At 36.0% G+C, this 23,556-nt stretch overlaps 1 protein-coding gene across 1 annotated transcript in view; it reads left to right on the plus strand.

Annotated features, from left to right (window-relative positions):
- cnk (connector enhancer of ksr) overlaps nt 1-19,637 on the plus strand; it is a 33,506-nt gene extending 13,869 nt beyond the window's left edge. Inside the window, exons 8-13 of the mRNA XM_088263527.1 lie at nt 107-203; nt 1,721-2,951; nt 3,872-4,026; nt 4,856-6,936; nt 7,931-8,135; nt 9,092-19,637. Of these exons, the coding sequence (XP_088119653.1) occupies nt 107-203; nt 1,721-2,951; nt 3,872-4,026; nt 4,856-6,936; nt 7,931-8,135; nt 9,092-9,310 (3,988 nt within the window). The 3' untranslated portion in view covers nt 9,311-19,637. The remainder of the gene's footprint in view (nt 1-106; nt 204-1,720; nt 2,952-3,871; nt 4,027-4,855; nt 6,937-7,930; nt 8,136-9,091) is intronic.
- The last annotated feature ends 3,919 nt before the right edge of the window (nt 19,638-23,556 follow it).

Below are 23,556 nucleotides of genomic sequence, written 5' to 3' on the forward strand. Positions count from 1 at the left end.
CCATGATATGCACTGTGCAATGTAAAGGTACTGATACACATACTACTAATTAACCTATTGCTTCCATACAAGAGCAAATGTAAACTTTGCACATGTTTTGTTCCAGGATCTTCCTGTCCAAGCCTCGCTCAGTAGTCCAGAGACGTAATACTATAAGCGGCAGTAGTCCTGTCTCTCAACGTCCAAACATCCTCTATGAACAGGTACTACATACTTCATTTAACCTGTATATGTTATCAATTCCTTTAGTGGTAACAATCTGGGAAATCTCACCTCGGCTGTGATATGATTTATTTTCAAAATTTTAAATTATGAAGAGAAATTTTTTAGAATTTACAAAAATACTTAAATTTTATACTATTTCTGTGACAACATTTTGGACAAAATTTGGATTATCTCCAATTACAGGAGTTATTTTCATATTATTTTTTCACATCTCATCAAAGATGAAGAAGAATATGGAAGTCTGGGCATTTACGGGGCTGACATTGTGGTTTCTAGTTGAATACCACTTTAATTTATCAGAAGGGAAGCAAGATGAAAGCGGATTACTTTTAACACAAATTTATTCAGTTCTATAAAATTACAATCAAGAAAATACTTAAGAATAATCGCGTGATTCTAATATGAGAACAGTTGAAATACGTGTCGATCTGAGGACGGACGGCGGCGAAGTGTAACGGGCTCGTTTCCGTTCGTTGCGGGCTTCGTGTAGAGTGTTCGTTATTTCACTGGATTTGGGTTGCCATGGTAGAGTGGGTTGCCACAACATCATATTTTCATCTCACCAATAGATGTCTCTAGTGAAGTTCTAGTGATTCGTGAATATTTCGAAATTGGTTCATATAAATAGAGCTTCCAAGAATTTGAGTAGTGTGGTTGTCAATAATGGGTAGAATTGGTGAATGTTACACGTGTGTAAAGTGATCACTTAAACCAGCTTATGACGGTCGTCAGCCCCATAAATGCCCAGACTTCCATTTTCTTCTTCATCTTTGATGAGTTGTCAAAAAATAATACCATTTCTCTGAGCCTAAGCGGCTCATTATTAGAAATAGGTATCAAATTGTGGTAGAGTGGGTTCGAACCGAGAAACTCTGACTCTAGAGTCCGCGACACTCACCATAGACCACAAGCCAACATGATCTCACTATCTTTTTTGACATCTCACATGTACATGAAGAAGAATATAAAAGTCTGGGTATTTACAGGGCTTATGTCCTATCATAAAAGGCTGGTTAAGTGATTCCTTATTCTACCAGTGATTGTCAACCACACTACTCAAATTTTTGTAACAAATAAAATCATGAAGGAATGCAAAGCTGAGATAGGCATTATCGATAAAATTAAGAAAGGTGTGTTGAGATGGTTTGGACATGTAGAACGAATGAGTGAGGAAAGAACGGTAAAACAAATTTATGAGGCGAATATAATTGGAAAAATGAGCAGAGGAAGGCCGAGAAAAACATGGCACGATTAGGTATGCAAACTACTTGAAAGTGGTCAGGTTAGGAGTCGTAACAATCGGCGGGTATGTATGATGAGATGCATGAATGTGGAAGAGGCGAAGAATGTTTGCAAAGACAGAGTGGTGTGGCATTCTATTCTTTCTGCCTACCCTTGCGGAGAAGCGGCATGATGGTTAGTTAGTTAGTTAGTTTTTATAAAATCATAAATTTATCCATGTCGAGATGTCATAGGTGTAATTGATTTTCTTCAGATTTGGCAACAGTGGAAGAATCACAAGTCCCTCCATCATTCGGGAAGCGGCCAGATGGCCCGCGCGGCCGACGCGGATGACATATCGGACAACCTGTGCCGGAGGGACAAATCGGTGTCCTGCAGCGCCGGCCTGGAGCTGTCTCCGCGGCCCAAGACCTGCCTGGGCGTCGGCCTCAACCACTCCAAGGTCATCAGGCTGAAGGAGCAGTTGAATGCCGAGGGCGACGATCGATCGCCCCTGAAGACAGTCAAGTTCTGCGATGACGTCGGGTCCGATGGTGCGGAGCAATGTAGAAATAACAGTGCGTTCAAAGAAGGCAAGGAAAGAGGGAGATTGGATAAGAGTCAGTCCACGCCTGCGTATGATTTCGGCGATTCGGACGACAGCTGCTTTCCACTAATGAAAGACGCGATTCCCGAGTCCCCGATCTCTTTGATGGACAGTCCCAGCGTCGTATTGCACAACAGAGACAAAGAAAACCCTCTATCAAGGTTCGAGACATTCAACAACAAGACAGAAAACAGTCATAACAACAAAGAAAATGCTTCCCCCGACACGATTTTCAAAGAAGACATCGCCCCTGACGATAAAGATTCAGTAGGCCAGTTATTAGAGACAATCAACATAGCATTACTGGAGCATAAAAACAAGGAATACTCATCTAAAAATAATCACTTCAAGGAGCGCAGCATATTCCACACGGAGTTTGGCGAGATCACCGACAAAACGTCCCAGATCAAAGTCATACAAGACGAGCTACTGGAGGCTATAAACGGGCAGAGGAAAGTGTCGGAGAAGCCGAAGTATCCGCAGTTGGGCCCCCTGCCGCGGCCCGACGTGCCCCCTGAGCCGCCCCCCCGCCCGCCCAGCACCCTGCGCCCCCCCAAGCTGTTCATCAAGCATATCCAAAAGGACGACATCCAGGTGATACCTAACGAGTCCGCTACACCGCCCGCGGTCCCCCAAAGAAACGATATTCCCGTTCCGTTGGGAACAGTCCCCGAAGTGAAGGTTTCCTCTCCTCCTCCCGCTGCTTTGCAGCTCTCGGAGCCAGACTACAAGGGCTCCAGCAGCAGCCTGCTGGGGAGCAAGCCGGACGCCTCGACGACCTCGGCGAAGGCCGCCGACGCCGCCAAGCACCCCGTGTCGCCGCCCAACAGCATGGTCCGAGGGCTGCTGTCGACAGGAAAGTCCAAGAGCCTCAAGAAGAAGAACTCCATTCTGGCGAGTGAGTACTGCGACCGAAATGGCAACATTTCTGAGTGTATCTATATCTTAATGGTCAACATGCTTGGCTACCGTACTAGAGTTCATGGGTTCGATTTCCAGGGGGGGGTCAAGCAATTACAAGTGATTTTTTCTCTGTAATAATTATTCAATATACATATGTATCAAATGTTAAATCAAACACTGATTTTTTGAGTCTACTAAGCTGTATTTTATTGTTTAAAAAAAAACGCATAAAAATCAATTTTGTGACAATTGTTTCGCCTAGTTATGGCATTTTCAAACGAACGTTATTCAATATTATAAGTTATTCAATATTACCTGGTATCTGAAGTGGAATGCTAATCACCTTCCTTCATATTGTTTACGATCAAGATAACGCTGTGTTTATATGATACAGTGTGGATAAGGGTTTGAAGAAGAGAAGATGATTTATGTATTAATTTTAAATCAAACACAGATTTTTTGAGTCTACTAAGTTGTATTTTATTAACAAAAAACACATAAAAAATTATATTGTGACAATTGTTTCGCCTTGTTAGGGCATTATCAAACGAATTCGCGACATTCGTTTGATAATGCCCTAACAAGGCGAAACAATTGTCACAATATAATTTTTTATGTGTTTTTTGTTAATAAAATACAACTTAGTAGACTCAAAAAATCTGTGTTTGATTTAAAATTAATACATAAATTAAAATGGAGTTCTACAAATTAAACGCCAAGTCAATAAATAAAGAGAAGATGAATATATTTCCATGATTATTTTGTGTGCTACTAAGCAAAACTTAAATTTAAAGTATAATTATTATATTTAATATTTTGCCAGAATTTAGTTATGCCGAATGTAAATCAGTCGTATGGTCTATTTTCAGAATTGACGTGATGATCAGTGTTAATTTTTGTCGTGTCCATTTTTAGAGAGAAGAAAGATTTCCGTGAAGGAGTTGGGATCGTGCGATATGCAGGGCTATCTCTACCAAAGGGTTCGCTCCAAAAACACCACAAATGTAAACTGGCAAGAGAGATGGTTCGTTCTTATGGGAAACACATTTTACGGATTCAAGTATAAAGACGTAAGTTTAATCCCATTCTTTTCATTGATAAAACTGGTATCTTAAAACCTTCTACATATATATATATATATATATATATATATATATATATATATATATATATATATATATATATATATTTGTTTTTTGAAAAAATTTTACCCACTAAAAATTGTGCATTTTCATTAATTTATTCGGCAGTCACGTTGGTAATTTTTTTTATTTTATTTTTACTCGGTAAATACCGTGTTTCAGTGTAATGGTTTTAGTGTAATGGTCAGCGCGCTTAGCTACCGTTCTGGAGGTCCCGGGTTCGATTCCCAGGGGGGTCAGATAAAAATAAGTGATTTTTTCACTCTAATATTTATTCAATATTACCCTGGAAAGGTAACTAAAGTGGAGGGCTGATCGCCTTTCATTCATGTGTTAACGATCAAGATAACACTGCATTTATATGATGCAGTACCCTATGCACATTGGGGTGCGGATAAGGATTTGAATGAATGAAAAATTACGATGCGGAATGCATTCAAACAATGATTTTAAGAAATAATGTTATTTACCAAGTAAAACATTTCCTAACTACATAAAAACTTCTTTTAAAAAAAACAGCAGAGTATTGTGTTATGATTTTTATTTTATTTTATAAAAATATTAAAGAAAATGTTTTTATCTACAGAAAAAAAAGATAATTTTGGACAGTTGGTTTATACTGCGGTGATCATATAACATAGGTTAGATATGTTACCAGCATTATAACTGTAACTTCCAATGTTTGTATTTTACTAAAACAAGAAAATGCCCGATTTTGAGACACCCTATATTACTAGTAATTTTTTATTGATTGCAGTCAACTAAAGCAGATTGCTTGATATTTCTGAGCGGCTTCACTGTGTCCCCGGCCCAAGAAGTAAAGTCCAAACAGTTTGCTTTCAAAATCTATCACACGGGAACAGTGTTCTACTTCGCTTCGGACTACGCGGATGAAGTGACAGCGTGGATGGAATGCATCACCAAGGCGACGCTGACCAACAACGACTCCTGGGAGAGAGCCAGTAAGAAAGACAAGAAAACGGAGGAGTCCAAGCATTTCTCAGAAACCGATTACTCGGACGACGATATTCAGAATGTTTCCATCGCTAATGGCAAAAGCAAGACTGACAAATTGGAAAAATCTGAAAAATCCCACAAATTTGGGTCCTTGAAGAAATTCACCAACAGAATGCACAAGTCGGACTCGCAAGAAAACGTCAACCATTCCTCGACCAGTCTCGACAGAAAGTACTTCAACAGATTTTTCTCCTCCAAATCCGGCAAATCCAAAGAGGAGAAATCCAAGCTCAAGAGTAACGACGTTCCCGTTCCGACGGATCGGTACCGCAGCTACAGAAAGATCCCCGTTTCCGACCCCTCCTTTCCGGGGGCCAAGCCGACGATCCCCATCTCGATCCACGCCCACTCATTTCATGACGAGACCAAAGCCGAGAACATCGCCAAGATCAAGACCCTGGAACGCATAAAGCACCCCGAACACCTGGAAGATGACGACCTTCCCAGTTTGACCCATCTGAAGAAACCGCAAAACCGCATGAACTTCATCCACGCTTCCAACCCTAATTTGCTGGACTTCGAAAAGTACAACTTTGTCTCCAAGTCGATATGCATCGTCCCGCGCAAAAACGTGGCGCGCCCGGACAACTTTGTCGGCTTCGTCACCCTGGAACAGTTCATGCTGAACAAGCAGGAAGAAGAGAGGAGGCAGGTCTATTCCAACCGCGTCCTGATGGGGGTGGAGAGAGATTCCCGGGAGGACGAGAAAAATTCCCTGAAGAAACAGGAGCGCACCGTCAGAGAGAATAACAACCTGCAAAAACAACTGGACAACATCGTGCCCGACGTCATTTACGGCGAAATTCCCACATTTCTAGAGAAAAATTTCAATTCCAAAATGGAGCAAATACAGAATCGAAGTTTGCCGAAAGCCCCGATGAACGCTAAAACTACGGTCGATAATTTCTCAACTCAAAACGCCAAATCCGCTCCTGACCTAAAAGTTGACAAAGAGGATTCAGCGAGCGGCTTCTCCAAGTCTCACGCGAAAAAGAAGAATGACGGTTACGAAACTATCAAATACGACGATGATGATGACGATGACTGTCCCCGACAGAATCCAAAGTCCGCCAATCCACCAGCTATAGCTCCGAGGCATCCCACCACGCAGCTCACCAAAGAAGCGCATGAAAAAACCTCGTCAGATCCATATGCCAATAAAAACAAGCCACATCCGAAGCCCAGACACTGGGATCCCAAGATGAGCAAGAGCCCCAAAGATCTGGGCTACGAATACATCTACTGCGATGATAACAAGAGCCCCGGAAAGCCTAAGAAAGATTCTATCAGCGAACCGGGGTATTCAGACGAATCGAACAGCGACGAGGCCAAAGCGTTAGCCAGAAAGGCCCCCATCGAATACAGGAAACCGGCCCCTCCTCCCAAATCGAATAAGACAAAACAACCCGTCAGCCGACAGGGGTCCATCACTTCAATCGGTGATCGGAAGAGTTCCGGAATAGACACGAAACCTGTCTTCAAACAAGGCGACTCTCCTGAAAAATTCTGGCTAGATTCGTTGAGAAGGAATGACAAAATTTACTCTTCGAAGCACGACGCTTCTAGCGTCAAGGGAGACAAGTTCTTCACTAAGCACACTGAGCCGTCAGCCTATATGAAGAGCAGCGAAGCCACTATCGTGAGGCCAGACAAGCTGCAGAGCAAGCCTCTGTCGGGTAGCCAGAGCTCCAGCGTCATCGGCTCCTCAGACCACAAGCCTCTGAAGAGCGCCACGCAGTACACGCCCATGTCCTTGCAGCTGGTGTCGCCTAACAAAGCTCTCAAGACGTCACCGCAGTTCCAACTCAACCTAGATACCAGGTTGGTCAAAATGTATTTATTTTTATCAATTTTAATTTTTTTTTTTTTCTAATAATGAGCCTAAGCGGCTAAGCGGAGATTCCAGTGTTGTTTCTCTCTCTCTCTCTCTCTCTCACTATCACATCAACATAAAAATTAATTAAAAAAAAAAATTAAGAAAAAATAAATAAAAATAAGTACGTAAGTTGAAATCACATAAGTACAGGACTTACTGTATGACTGTTATTTTTATAAAATAAAAAAAACTTTGTTTTTAACCATTTTTTTTATTGGTACATTTTTTCTCCAACCGGTTTCGACAAGAACCTTGTGATCACCAGGGTTTTTTTAAATCAGTTAATTTTTTTAAATTTAATTATTTATTTTATTTCATAGATACATTTTTTGTACTTATGTACTTGTCAAACGAACATGTCAAACCCTGATGATGACAAGGTACTTGTCGAAATTGGTTGGAGAAAAAAATGTACCAATAAAAAAGTGGTTAAAAACAAAGTTATTTTATTTCATAATGTTTATAAAATGTGCCACAAAGTATCTGCGTAAAACATTCAAGCAAAAGTTGTTATTTTATTATATGAAATGCAGTTCCACCAAGAAATGCAACACTAAGCAATTTCAGCAAAATTTAAAATATTTGGCAATTAAACATTTCATTAAACTCCCTAAAGAAATAAAAAAAAATAGATCATATAAAAATACTTAAGAAAAAAAATTAAAGCTCATTACTTATGAATCTTGAAAAAATATACAAAAAAAAAAGACTCATATAATTTATTATATAACATTAAACCACAAGTGTAAGTCCCGCAAGTGTAAGTGTAAGCACAAGAGCTCAGTCTCTTTTTTGGAGAGGCACAGCGAATCGAAATATAAAAGTTTTCCATATGAATAAATGTTAAAATATATTAAATAAAAAAAAAAAAAAAAATATCAGTACAAAACTGAAATCTAATATCGAGGCTGTTGAGTAATCTGTGTGTTGGGATGGCAGGGAGCCGCCGAGCGGCATCTCCCGCCTGCGCCAGATGTTCCAGTCGCTGCCGACGTCCCCCGCCGGCCCCCCGGCCCCCGCCGGGCCCCCGTCGCCCCGCGAGCGCATGCTGCTGGGCTCCCCGCGCCTGCACCGCGCCCTCTTCCGCAAGCACCACGCGCCCACGCCCCCCGACGAGTGGGCTCCGGACTTCCTCTACTCCAAGGTACCCACTTCTTCTTCTTGTACTTGGTGTAGACATTTAAAATAAAAATATTTTGTAGTTGCCTTAGAAAATTCTCCTTGACAAGTATGCTCCATGCTATAAATGTATGGTGGCCAACATTTTCAGTAGCCGGGCCAGATTTTAGAAATGAGATTTCCTACTGGGCCGTAAAACAAAATTTATTTCGCTCACTCCTTTCAACAATATCAAAAATCGTCAATTTTCAGTTGTGTATGTTTTCGGAATTCCCAGAAAATGTACCATATCCCAGCAAAAGCGGCATATTTTTAACTTAATATTTACCCCCTACAGGGCAGAAAGTGTTGTATTTGCATTGTGAAAAAAAGGTGTTTTTTAATAATTTTTTCAAATATACTAAATATTTTTCTAATGGGGAAAAAATCTTCAAGTTTTACCTTAAAAAAATCTGTTGCACAGTAAACAGTTGAAGAAGTGGCTTGATATTTATTTTTAATACATTTTATTATGTTCTTAAACTTTGAAAACAATATTCTGAAAAATCTAGTTTTTTGAAGTTATTTGATAGACAATGTTGTTGAAAGGAGTGAGTGATAAATGTAAAAAGTAGAATTCAATGCAATAGGAGCATGGGTCGGCAACCTTTTGTTGTAAAAGGGCCAAATATTTTTCATGGGGATCAGTGCGGGCCGCACTTGCAGTAGGTATACATACAATATTTATGTACAAATATTTTAGTTTTTAAAATAAAACGCTAAGTGTATATTTAAACGACATTTATTGTATTTAATAAAATCAATGAGATTCCCTTCGCTCCCTTTCTCGCTTCCTTTCACTCGATTGTGTATAATATCGTCCGTCATGTGCGTTGCGGCGAGAATCTCGCGGGCCGCACCAAGATGTCTCGCGGGCCGCAGGTTGCCGACCCATGCAATAGAGTGTTTGATATATTTTGATGTATGTTTCTTCTGTTACAGGGGGCATCATCCGGCCCGTACGCAGACAGCCCGGCCCAAGAGCCTTTCCTGTTTGCAGACGCGGGAGCGGGAGAGTCCGGAGTGGCCCACACTCCGGACTACCCGCATCTAGAATACCCACCCGTGTTTGAAGCAGAGACATACACACTCGCGAACCCCGGATCGGCCATAATGAGGAAATTCAACATGGACGGTGATAAGAAAATTCCTCCCTCCTGATATTTCAAGCATTCTCCATCTTACACCTCATTACTGGGAGTTGTGACTCTTCTTATAATGGATACGGGCTCAGAATTTTTGTATGCTTCCGTAATACAATAGGGTATTATCACTCGGGAGGAATATCTAATTTAACATACTCAACCTATAAAGGATTGTTTTGTGTTTATAACATCAATATTTTCTCTTGCAAAATTCGCCTTTGTAAAAACGTTACAAAATTGCCACATCTCTCGACTGCGCTGCACGTAGCGCTCCAACCACCGAGGTGTATTAACTTATTTACAGATATGGCATTTCCCCCATTTTAATTTATGTATTAAGTGTTGAATCAAACACCGATATTTTTGAGTCTACTAAGTTGTATTTTATTGTTAAAAAAAACACAAAAATCAATTTAATGACAATTGTTTCGCCTAGTTATGGCATTCTCAAACGAACGTCATCGAAACATTAGTTTGAAAACGCCATAACTAGGCAAAACAATTGTCACAAAACAGGTTTTTTTGTGTTTTTTTTTTAACAATAAAAGACTGAAAAAATCAGTGTTTGATTTAATATTTAATACACAAAGTGTCTTAACTTGATCAGTCCATAGTATGGGGGATCTTCCTCTTCCTCTCTTCCCCTCCAGGCTACCAATCACAACCAGTCGTTCCAGGCTATCCTCATTGCCACGCGCAACGTGTCTAAAGAACTGAATACAGAGGTTGTTCCTAGATTATGTCGCAAATATTTATCCTTAAGCACCATTAAGGTGGAGACTGACCGGAGCATTTTGTCGTAACGTAACACGTTACGATGCGAGCATTCAGGCAGTCAGTACAGCGAGCCGAATGCTCCATCCATAGTTTTGGATGCTCGCCGCGAGCGATGTTACGATGTTATGTCACGACGAAATGCTCCGGTCAGTCTCCACCTTTAAGCTAGCCCGCTAAGAACTAAGTAGCCGTCACGCCACTTGCCGCAGGGGCAGGCAGAGAGAATAGAAAGCCGGACCAATCTGTCTTTGCAAACTATCTTCGCCTCTTTTGCATTCGGGCATCTCCTCATACATATCCGCTGATTATTCCGGCCCACAAATACTTGAACGTGCCAAGTTTTACCCTGTCTTCCTCTGTGTCCTCAGAACGGCGATGAATGTTATGAACTTCTTACGAAACGTTGCCATTTATATATGAAAAATTCAAGTTTTTGTTTTATATATCGGATATATCGGATGGGTATTTTTTACGGGATTTGATAATTATCAAATATAGTTAAGACCTTAACAAAGAGATTGGTATATAATATTTATATAAAAAACATTGAATAATTCCTTCTTTTCTGCCTTTGAAATGAGGCCGGCGTAGAAGGTAAAAATACCCTTCCCGTCCTTAAGCATCAATCAGTCGAACGGGCAGAACTATACTTCCCATCCGAAGTGTGTTAGCAGGCTTTTACTGGCTTGAGCTTTTAATATAATGTCATGTGAAAATATCTTAATTTGTATAGACAATGGTTGTATTATAAATGTGTCTGTATTTCCAATGTTGATATCTGAAATGTTTCGCTCACTCCTTTCAAGAACGTCATAAATCAAAATACTTGATTTTTCAGGAGAACGATTTTAAAGTTTAAAAATATAACACAATGTATTAAAAATAAATATCAAGCCACTTATTGAACTTTTTACTGTGCAACAGATCTTTTTAGGTAAAACTTGAAGGTTTTTTCTACAGTTGAAAAATATTTAATATATTTATAAAAATAATTAAACAATACATTTTCTTCAAAATGCAATAACAACATTTTCTGCCCTGTAGCGGGTAAATATTAAGTTAAAAATATGCCTCTTTTGCTGGGATATAGTACATTTTCTGGGCATTCCGAAATCATGCATAACTGAAAATTGACGATTTTTGATTTATGACGTTCTTGAAAGGAGTGAGCGATTGTCAGATTTTTTAATGAATGTAAATTTATTCATATTTTTATATTGTATAAACTTTTATAGATGAATTTTATATAGACCATATCGATGAAAAAGTTAAATAATACAGTAAATCTGTCAGATAAGCAAGTTATTAAAAAAATGGGATAAGGCAACCGTGGTATACTTAGTGACAGTCGTAATATACCAAAAAATTAAACACTTTTTTAAACGCTTTTTTGAGTTTATTTAATGTAAAATTGACTAGTTTTGAGAACTACAGATGTTCTCATCGACGTTGATAGGGCATCTGTAGTTCTCGAAACTATTCTTGTTTACATTAATAAATCATAAAAAGTCTTATGCAAGTGTTTTTATTTTATTTATAAATTACCGCTTTAGTGCTGAGATTTTTTTCTTATACGTATGCTTTAATTGCCTTTTTGAGAAAAGGCAATTTTAAATGAATATATTTCTTTGTTATTCTTGCAAAAATGGTCCGCTTCAAATTTAGTAGTCATTATAAGGGAGAAAAAATAGGTCTTCACAAAAAATGTATTTCTTTTTTTCACTGAAAATTGTTGCATTTGTTTTATTTGCGAATATTATTGACAGACAATTTTCGTATATAAAATAATAACAAAATGCGCTAGTTTCACTGTCAGTATATCGACAGCCGCGCTTTTGGGAAAGTATATCAGAGGCGATATATCGATACTCAGCACTCTATCGGTAAAATCATGTAGTTCCGCAAAGTTGATGCATAATCATTAAAAAATGACTTGTCAAAATTTGGATTATGTTTGAATCAAATTACCTACAAAGCAATGTTTCTTTTAACATTTTTCAAACAAGTTTTAAAATGTCAGCCGTTTTTAACTGATTTTAACTTTGAACCACCCTGAGTTCATGACTGCTCATATAAATTTAGCTTTTTTTATATATTTATGTGGCTAAAATTTTTAACGTTTCAAATTTTTTATACAAGCAATTAGCAGACTTACTATAGTTTTTGAGACTATATGTATTACATATACATTTTTCTATACATAGGTATGTTGTATTGTTAACCTTTCCCTCCCGGTGATAAGTATTTACTACAACTCGACTTCAAAAATGAGAATATCAATATAAAATATAATGGATACGGGCTCAAAATTTTTGTGTTCCTCCGTAATATGATTACGTATTACATAAAAGTATTATAATATAAAGTTATTCATTTGCAGCGACGGAAATAAATAATTTGAGAAAAAATCGGGGATAATACACAAACCTTTCTTAGTGCGTGCGTGCGTGCCGTGCTTTGCACATATGCGCATGTGGAAGCGTGCTTAGTTGCGCCAGCAATACGTAGATTGTCATACGCGGCTGTTGTGTCGTTACGCTAGCTATTGCGGCTACTTGCGATGTATTTTTTTCTCATTTGGAGATACTTAAAAAAGCTAAGATTACAAAATCGTTGCAACATTTGGAAATATTTACAATTTTCCCATTTTTAAATCACATTTTCATATGGTGAATGTACATAATACATATCACCGTTGCATGCAGAAGTTTTTTTAACACCGTAATGGAAAGGTTAATGAAAGATGGCTCTGGTTTGGTGCTAGTACTGGCTTAATTGAATGTCACAGGTAGATAATTAATGCATTGGTTACGATGAAGTTAACATGTTAATATGTTTCATCTAAATAAAGTACATTTTGTTTCATGACATAAGTCTACATACTGATCAAACATGCCACATATCGCTCACTCCTTTCAACAACGCCATATATCAAAAAACTAGATTTATCAGGTGATCGTTTTTAAAGTTTAAGAATATAATTAAATGTATTATAAATAAATACCAAGCCACTTATTAAACTTTTTACTGTGCAACAGATATTTTTAGGGTAAACCTGAAGGTTTTTTCTCCATTTAAAAAATATTTAGTATATTTAAAAAAATAATTAAACAATACCTTTTTTTCAAAATGCAAAATCAACACTTTCTGCCCTGTAGCGGGTAAATATTAAGTTAAAAATATGCCGCTTTTGCTGGGATATAGTACATTTTCTGGCCATTCCGAAAACATGCACAACTGAAAATTGAAGATTTTTGATATATGACGTTTGATATATGAAGGAGTGAGCGATATGTGCAAGTCGTAAACAATGCGTTTAGATAGAAAACTAATGACGAAAATACACTATAGATTCCTTGTAAGTATCACGGAATAAGATATTTTATTGTCAATTAAAGGAGGTGCTTAAACTTTCGAGATCTTTTATAAATTCGATAATTTTGTGATTAGAATGCTCGCTCGGTTGATAAAACATCCGGCTGGATGTCGGAATATGTCGGGTTCAAGTCCCTAACCAGATATTTATAATTAAATCCTAGATATCAAATAGTGGCTAGGTCGGAATTTTAGAAGTCAAACTTCTCAGGCGGGGATTTGATAATCGACAATTGATAACGTTTCTGTGGTTGCGGGTATACTTTTTTGTACCTGGACTTATGGAATATGGCTTGTCGCATTTGGGCGATAATAAAGTAGACTTATCGCATACGTTCGTATATGTAGGGCGGTTAAGTTACTATTTTGTGGCTACCTATATGCGTTTGCCTCCGTAGTGTAATGGTCAGCATGCTGGGCTACTGCACCGGAGGTCCCGGGTTCGATTCCCAGGGGGGGTCAAATAAACATTAAATGATTTTTTTCATTCTAATATTTATTCAACATTACCTGAAGCGGAGGCCTGATTACCTTTCCTTCATGTGTTAATCATCAAGATAACACTGCATTTATATGATGCAGTGCCCTATGCACCATCGGGTGCCGATAAGGGTTAAAATAAATATGCCTAGCCAATATTAGCACAGTTAAGGAAGATTACATTGATATATTCGCCCGTCACTTTGTGGTAAAAATCTATCAATTTTAATTTAAGTTTTACCTAGTAAATACCTTAGTTACTTAGTATGTAAATACATTAGTAAGGAAATATTGGTATTTACCAAGTAAAACTTATTTTATTGATTGTTTTGGCATGGTAAGACATGATGAAATCGTAAAAGAAAAATACTTGTTTTTTACCACTTGAGTTATGTTTATTTAATTTTAACGACTAGTTTTTATTTAGACCCAAAGATGGAGGCATAGCTTCCGAAACTAGTCGTTATAATCAAATAAATATAACTCAAGTGGTAAAAAACAAGTGTTTTTGTTTTACAAAGTAAAACTTAAATTAAAAAAGGAAGAATTCACCGAGTATTTGGTACTCAAATTTATCAAAGAATGGCAGTTTTCTTTACTAATATACTCGCATTATATGTTCAGCTACATCAAAGATTCTCAAATTTTTCCGCTCCGTGTCTTGTCGATTTTTTGCCCCTCTGCCTGCCTGATATTGAACTTTCCCACTCTTATCATGTTCAAATGTGTTTATAACAGATGACAGTGCTGTTTGCTTTTATGAATTAAACAAGCGCTCTGCAAAGCTTTTGGTGAAAGTCTGGACAGTTGTTATACACCGCCTGATATAATTTTTGCCGGAATATATTTTTTTCCAAAAATTCCAGTAAAAATTAACATGTACATTACAAACTAAAATTTAAAGCCTATATATTAACACAAAAATTATAAAGTAAGCAAAAACACTCTTGTTAAAGATTTAGAAGAATCCCGCTTCGGAATACCCCCTCAGACACATATGGAACAGATCAATATCCGGCGTGATATTATTCATATAAACGTAGCACAGTGCTGCATACAAACGCGTATAAACGTAGCACAATGCGAGGCATATAGGTGCGTATCATATACCATGTATTTAATCATATGTCTAAATAAATGTATTAATAAGTATTATGTATGTACATACCATTTGTGTAATGAGACATTTACGGGATGACTCGATATTAATTATTATATGTGATAAGATCCGATGGACCCCTAATATACGTCTCGTCCACTGCCAATTGTATTTCTCACAGATATGGACCCCTTGCGAGTCGAAATCAACGCTTGGGGTCCATATGGACCACTCTGGGAAGCTGTGAGCTGTACGAATACACTATTTTTTTGACATCTCAACATAGATGAAGAAGAATATGAATGTCTGGGCATTTACGGGGTTTACAACCGTCATAGGCTGGGTTTAAGTGATCACTTTACGCACGTGTACCATTCACTATATGATTGACAACTACCCCAAATTCTTGGAACTTCAACATATATTGTTCAAATTCACTAGAATTCTCTAGAGACATCTATGGTGAGATGAAAGAAACTTTTTATTGGGTAGAAACTCTTTCATTTGTATGTGATGTCCGAATCCTGGATTATACTATTATTATAATCACATACATGAGAAACCCTGGAAAATATCCTTTTCAATTTTATTTGTTATTTTATTCTTTTTATTCTTCTTCATCTTTGTTGAGATGTCAAAAAATAATATAAATTGGAAATAATCCAGATTTGTGAACAAATTTTTCTACACACTCAAAATGTATCACACTGTTAAAATGTCATAATTTTGTACACACGAAAATATATTACTATGTTTAATTTTAAGTCAACATTGCAATGTTCCTAGCTTTAATATTAATTATGAAATATTTTATTTTTATCGTGATCTAACGTTGTATAGTATTTATTATTGATATTGTCGTATCAAATTTTTATCAATTGTGTGATTTTGACTGTTGAAACTCGATGAATTCACCAGAATATAATATACATACATATATATCGGAACTTTTTATAGTGAAATATCTTAGGAGGCGATTCGATAATCGATAATTGAGAGTGAAACTTCAATAACGCGTCATATGAAAGAGAAGGAAGATATAATGTAGGGAGAAGGAGAAAGAGAGCTACATGTTTTGATGCCACCCAAGTGGGGCAAAAGAAAGCGACGTATACACAACAATACAAAACGATAGAATAAGTTGTACACGTCAGATGCTATATATGAACAGTTGATGTATCACGCGTTGTTTAAGCAATATTTATCATTGTGTTTTGTGATTATTTAACGATCCAATCAGTATTATCAATTGAAACACTAATCGATGACAGTGTAAATATGGAATAAACAGAATACTTTTTATGAAAATTTTGTATTGTTGGATTTCTTTTGAGATGCTCTTTCTCTCTCTCTCCGTCTCTCTAATATTAAATCTTTCTTATTCTTTATTTTTTACGAAGTTTCAATTCTATCATATGTACGGTGCTACCCGCGCAATGTTTATATATAAATATTAGATTTTTATCATATTTCTTTTATGTATAGTTTAAAGCGATCAATCTTATAGATTGCAGCTATAGTGTGAGAAATACCCCCATTGTAAAAAGTTAGAAAACTTATCTTATCTTATTGTAAATAATAATAATAAAAAGAACTCTTTAAAGTAATCCCAATAAATTTATACCTGTTGAATGACAAAAATTTGAAGTTTATATCGTGGGTGTAGTGGCAAAAAATGTTAACTAAAAAATATGCAATTTTAACTTAATGATCATATTAAAATGGCAAAATACACTAAGTAGTTTTTGAAATATCATATATATCGCTCACTCCTTTCAACAACGTAATATATCAATAAACTTGATTTTTCAGGAGATTGTTTTTAAAGTTAAAAATATAATAAAATGTATTAAAAATAAATATCAAGGCATTTATTGAACTTTTTACTGTGCTACAGATCTTTCTCGGTAAAACCTGAATGTTTTTCTCCATTTGAAAAATATTTAGTATGTTAAAAAAAATAATTAAACAATACCTTTTCTTCAAAATGCGAAAACAACACTTTCTGCCCTGTAGCGTGCACTATATCCCAATCTCCAGGTAAATAATAAGTTAAAATATGCCGCTTTTGCTGGGATATAGTAAACTTTCTGGGCATTCGGAAAACATGCAGAACTGAAAATTGACGATTTTTTATTTATGACGTTCTTGAAAGGAGTGAGCAATATATGACGTTGAAAGGAGCGAGCGATATGTGGTTTTAATAGTTAATTGAACTTTACGTTAAATAGCGGGTATTTTATTCAGGCTAAAAGCTTTAAATAACAGGGATTATTCAAACAGGTATTTTACAGTTAAGGATTTTTGCCAGTTTACCCACGATATACTTTTAAAAGCAGTCTTATTTGAGAAAAAGTTTGAATATTTATATCATTGCCAAATCTATACTGCATTCTTTAAACTCTTTTTCTTGATCAAAAAATTTTCGGGTGTCTGTTCCGTTATCCGTCTCTTGTGATGTGGACTGCCAGCTGTCACGCCATCGCTTTGGAGGCCTTCTAGGTGGTCTTCCCCAGTCTGAATTCTCTTGAGGAGCGATTCGGCCAGAGAATCATATTCACTGTCTTCCCTGTCCGGCTATATCCTCCGTACTACACATTTTCCCAGTTTCCATATTCCTTATTTGATCTCTTTTAACGTGTTTAAGTTGTTAGAAGAGATTGTATTTATTTGATGTATGTAAAATCGCTTGACTTCTTCCTAGCTCCATCCCAACTTATCATCTTTATAGACTGTTGGAGTCAGCTCTCCTGGTACTCAGGTTGTAGGTCCTTCTATCATGGGCAACGTCACCTAGGCCATGCCTTTGAATCATGTCTTTCTGCAGCATCCATGAATTCTTTGGTCTTCCTCCAGATATCTTTCGAGGAAGATCCATGGCGATCGCCTGGTTCACAATATGATCAGGTTCTCTGCGTCCTATGTGCCCGTACCATCTCAATTGCTTTTCCTCTACCTTACTGTCGATGTCTACTACACCCAGGCTTTCCACGAATGCGTGAATTCTTTATTTTGTCTCTAACGGACACTCTAGCTGACCATCTAAGCATTCGCATTTCAGCAGTTTGTTGCCTAGAAAAGGTGTAATACATTGTCCAGCATTCGGAGCTATAGAGGAGTGCTGGTCTGACAATTGTTTGGTAGACTTTTCCTTCAACTTGGCTGGCATTTTTGGGTCACAAATGACTTCCGTAACGGATCAGACATATAGAAAATGTCTCTAGTTCTATATATGTCATACGAAAAAGTAATATTTGATATCAGAAGCATTAAAAAATGCAGCCCTCGCTCTTTTCGTCTACTTGAAGAGCATTAGAATAAGTTTGTAATGATATTATTCATAATTTTACTCTCCATAATCGAAAACTCAGTTATTCAAATACAGGGTGTCAAAGTTTTAAACGTATCGTATTTCGATTTGAGTGTAACAAATTATTTAGAATATGCGTATCAAGGCAGATTTACATTGAGCCAGTTACTGACATAAGTACTGGCGCCGGGAACTGACTGCACTGTTTGCACGTAGTCAGTTGCGGTTTTTATTTCACGGTGCTTATGCGTTTTAACCCTGGATTACGGGACATTTGTAAAATTTACGACGGACATCCAATCTGTAGGCAACACATGTAAAGAATGATGTGACAATTAGCATGTATCCTAATTTTTTACCAGTATTTTATCTTCGTATTTTATATTAAGTTCTCACAAAACATGTTACATATATTTTTTAAACATTTTTATTAAAATGTGTCGTATATTTAATGATATTCTCGTATTAAGGTACATTAAACAAGTGGAAACAAGTTCTTTGGTCTAGGTTTTCAGTCTGTAAGGAAAAAATAATTCTTGAAAATGGCAGAGTTGATATGAGTCAATTATTTGCTGAGAAATTTTTCCTATGTGCTATTAGAAGAGATATCTTTATCGAGAAAGAAGTGAGTTTGATTAAATGATCTTCCTAGCTCCATCCCAAACTTATCGTCCATATAGACTGTTGCGGTCAGCTCTCCTCGTCCTCAGATTGTAGGTCCTATCATATACAACGTCACCTAGGCCATGCTTTTGAATCACACTATCTTTCTGTAGCATATAATAATAAAATTTATGAAAGAAGATACCAACGTTCATGAAATCAACTCATAACCTTGACACAAACCTTTTTAAGTAGCGTTTATTTATTTTCTTATGAACAAATGATTTACTTAATAGATGTCATTGAGTTCGACTACTTACAAACCCGCGATCACAGACTTGTCCTTAGCGGTCGGTTCAAATTTCCATGCAAACGCGTGACCATTCATTATGGTGTTAAATGTAAAACCGTCTCAATGTAAATTTGCCTTTATATAAAATATATATTTTGTGAATTTGCGGAGAAGTGTGTATGTTTAAAGTTGTAGAAAGGCTCCGAGACAATATTTAAGACTAAGAAGGTATTTGGTGCTTAGAGAAATATTTCTACACTAGACATTTTGAATCGTTTTGATATATTGTGATATGTTTATATAATGCTCCAATTAAAATGATAATTTGCATGTATTTTTACTCAATTAAACCATGTTATATTATACTATACATTATTTGTGAATATATTATTATCTTTTCAATAAAACCTGTTTTATTAACTTTTTTATGGAACTAGTTAGCTTTCCCAGAAGGGTAGAGAGTGTAAACTCTATTTATTTGGCGTTTAATTTGTAGAACTCCATTTTTATTTATGTTTTAATTTTAAATCAAACAAAGATTTTTTGAGTCTACTAAATTTTATCTTGTTAACAAAAACACAAAAAATTAATATTGTGACTATTGTTTCGCCTTGTTAGGGCATTATCAAACGAATGTTTGATAATGTTTTGACAAACATTCGTTTGTCACAATGTTAATTTTTTATGTGTTTTTATTAATAAAATACAACTTAGTAGACTCAAAAAATCTGTATTTGATTTAAAATTAATACATAAAGTTTAAACTCTGTCTACTCATGTATGAACACCATCATGCCGCTTCCCCCAAAGGGTAAGCAGAGAGAATAGAACGCCAAACCGATCTGTCTTTGCAAGCAATCTTCGCCTCTTCCACATTCATGCATTTCCTCACACATACCAGATGATTATTTCTACTTTCGACCTGACCACTATCATGCCGCTTCCCCCAAAGGGTAGGCAGAGAGAATAGAATGCCACACCGATCTGTCTTTGCATACAATCTTCGCCTCTTCCACATTCATGAATCTCTTCACACATACCAGATGATGATTCCCACTCTCGACCTGACCACTATCATGCCGCTTCCCCCAAACGATAGGTAGAGAGAATAGAACGCCGCACCGATCTGCCTTTGCAAGCAACTTCGCCTCTTCCACATTCATGCATTTCCTCACACATACCAGACGATAATTTCGAATTCTGACCTGAGCACGGCCAAGTATTTGAAATAAGTGATCACGTCAAATTTTCCTCGATTTTCCTCCTTTATCAACTACATTCGCCTCATAAATTTGTTTATTGTATTATTGTATAAATCAATACATAATTTGGCTACGGAGTATCTAAAAGAGCTGTGCATTCCAGGCGAATCGATTGATAGACATCTCCCGTTTCGATCAGCTACAACTGTTATGGGTAAAATGAACTTACCAAGGCACTCAATTTGATGAGTGTGCCTTTGCTGTTGCGAGACGGATGTTGTGATATCTTCCACCAGGGGTTAGAAACAATAAGAGTGAGATGATATATCGCTCACTCCTTTCAACAACGTCATATGTCAAAAATCGACAATTTTTAGTTGTGCATGTTTTCGGAATGCCTAGAAAATGTACTATATCCCAGCAAAAGCGGCGTATTTTTAACTTAACATTTACCCGCTACAGGGCAGAAAGTGTTGTTTTTGCATTTTGAAGAAAACGTATTTTTTAATTATTGTTTCAAATATACTTAATGTTTTTCAAATGGAGAAAAAACCTTCAGGTTTTACCTAAAAAGATCTGTTGCACAATAAAAAGTTAAATAAGTGGCTTGATATTTATTTTTAATATATTTTATTATATTTGTAAACATTAAAAACAATCTCCAGAAAAATCAATTTTTTTGATGTATGACGTTGTTGAAAGGAGTGAGGGATATGATCAAGTATTTGAAATACTTGATAATGTCATGTTTTCCTCGGTCTTCCTCTGCTATTTCAAACTACATTCGCCTCAAAAACTTTGATTATTATGCACTTAAGTTGTACAACCTACTTCCGTTAGCCACAAAGTCATTAAATAACTAAACTAATTTAAAAAAGCTATGCATAAATAGATCATGGAGGTCCGTAGATCTGAAATAGATCGCATCATTGATAACCAAGTACTTCAATAACTTTCCTACAGAAAAAAAATAAAGACATTGAAATGATTAAAAAAAAATTAAATGAACTGTTTAATGTTAATCCAAGAAAAAAAAATACTAAAATTAATTATCATAAATATAAATTATATTACCAATAAACATAAAAAAATAAAAAGTGTAACTTCCAATCAAAGCACAAGAGCTAAGTCTCTTTATTAGAGAAAACTGCGTTGTTAATTTTAAAATTTTAATAGAAATGTATAAAAAATTAATTACAAAAAAAAACTTTTGTAACTGTATTAAATAATAAATAAATTTAAAAAAAAATAAATTTGTGAACATTGATTTGGACACAAAAAATATATTACCAACAAACATAAACAATAAATAATTAGAGTAAGTCCCTTTCCAAGCACAAGAGCTTAGTCTTTTTATCAGAGACTAATTTACTGCGTTATTGATTTCAAGATTGTAAAAGTAGGAATATATACAGAATGAATTAAAATTATAGACCTTTCCGGGAGTATGGACGTAAATGAACGTCGGTGCGAATTTTCCTCACAGCAGCATCGACGTTAATAAACGTCGAAGTCTATCTGTCAGTTGGTATGATGTAAATTGTATAGTAATGACATCTGTGGATATTTGTATTTAACTTTGTCATAAAATAAAACCTAGAGATGGTGAGCTTTATTTTTTATTTAAATTATTTTTACATAATTTCTATCTTCACAATACAAAGATTTTATCTTAAAATAATAAATAATAATAAAACCCTTATCCGCACCCCAATGGTGCATAGGGCACTGCTTCATATGAACACAGTGTTATCTTGATCGTTTACACACGAAGGAAAGGTGATCAGCCCTCCGCTTCAGGTACCAGTCCAGGGTAATAATAAATAAATATTACAGTGAAAAAATCACTTATATTTATTTGACCCCCCTGGGAATCGAACCCGGGACCTCCAGAACGGTAGCCGAGCGTGCTGACCATTACACTACAGAGGCGGACGGACTATCTTAAAAAGTACATATTAATGTAAAAAAACCCACTCCCTGGAGAAAGTCGAACATCAATTATTATACTCCTGGAAAGGTTAAAAAAACTTTTGTAACCATAATTAATGATTTTTAAAAAATGTGGAAGCACCCGAATGTTGGAAATCTCTGCTTCGAGGTAAATTTTCTTCTTTCGATATAAATTGGTTTGGAATATTTGTCTTTAATACCAAAATAGGTTACAATCACTTTCCAATCAATCTTTGTAAACTCGCTTAAACTTTCCAACTTCAGACGTTCCTATACATCATTCCTCTCCCTTCCCACACCTTCACATTCTTCATTCACCTTCTACCCATGATTGACAACCACACTACTCAAAATTTTGAAACTGACTTTCTTTAAACTTCATGTATAGAAAAGAAATCAATTTAAAATCTTTCAAAAATGATTCACAAAAACATATAAGGCAAACTCCCGTTTGATTACCATTCATTATTTCTTATTTTTAATTCTTATTTATATGTACAAACCCTGTAAGTTTATTTTTACTTCTTATTTATATGTACAAACCCTGTAAGTTTATTTTTACTTCTTATTTATATGTACAAACCCTGTAAGTTTATTTTTACTTCTTATTTATATGTACAAACCCTGTAAGTTTATTTTTACTTCTTATTTATATGTACAAACCCTGTAAGCGAACTCCCTCTCTAAACACGAGCAATCTGCTCTCTTAGTGAGGTAGCAGGTAAAAAAAAATATATGTAACTATGTTGATTTTTGCCATACAACGTATCTTTGATTAAATAATTTATAATAAAAAAAATAATAAGCACATTGCAGGCTTAGTGCTAAAAAGCAATGGTTTCCAATCAACCACAAACACACATGGTGATATGGGTCAAAACCTTTGGAGCTTTATAGGGATAAAGCTGTATTTTGTTTGTTAAAAGCATTGAAAACTTTGTAGCGTGATAATGAAAAAGTCTCCTTACATTATTTATAGATTCGCAATTAACTTTGTGGAATGACATGTTGATTAATTAAAAATAAAAAATACATGTAAAAAATTAATAATAATAATAATAATAAAACCCTTATCCGCACCCCAATGGTGCATAGGGCACTGTGTCATATAAACGCAGTGTTATCTTGATCGTTTACACATGAAGGAAAGGTGATCAGCCCTCCGCTCCAG

This window comes from Brachycentrus maculatus, unplaced genomic scaffold (assembly GCF_059751285.1).
Source record: "Brachycentrus maculatus isolate JH-2025_06_01 unplaced genomic scaffold, ASM5975128v1 h1tg000013l, whole genome shotgun sequence".
NCBI classification, from domain to species: domain Eukaryota; kingdom Metazoa; phylum Arthropoda; class Insecta; order Trichoptera; family Brachycentridae; genus Brachycentrus; species Brachycentrus maculatus.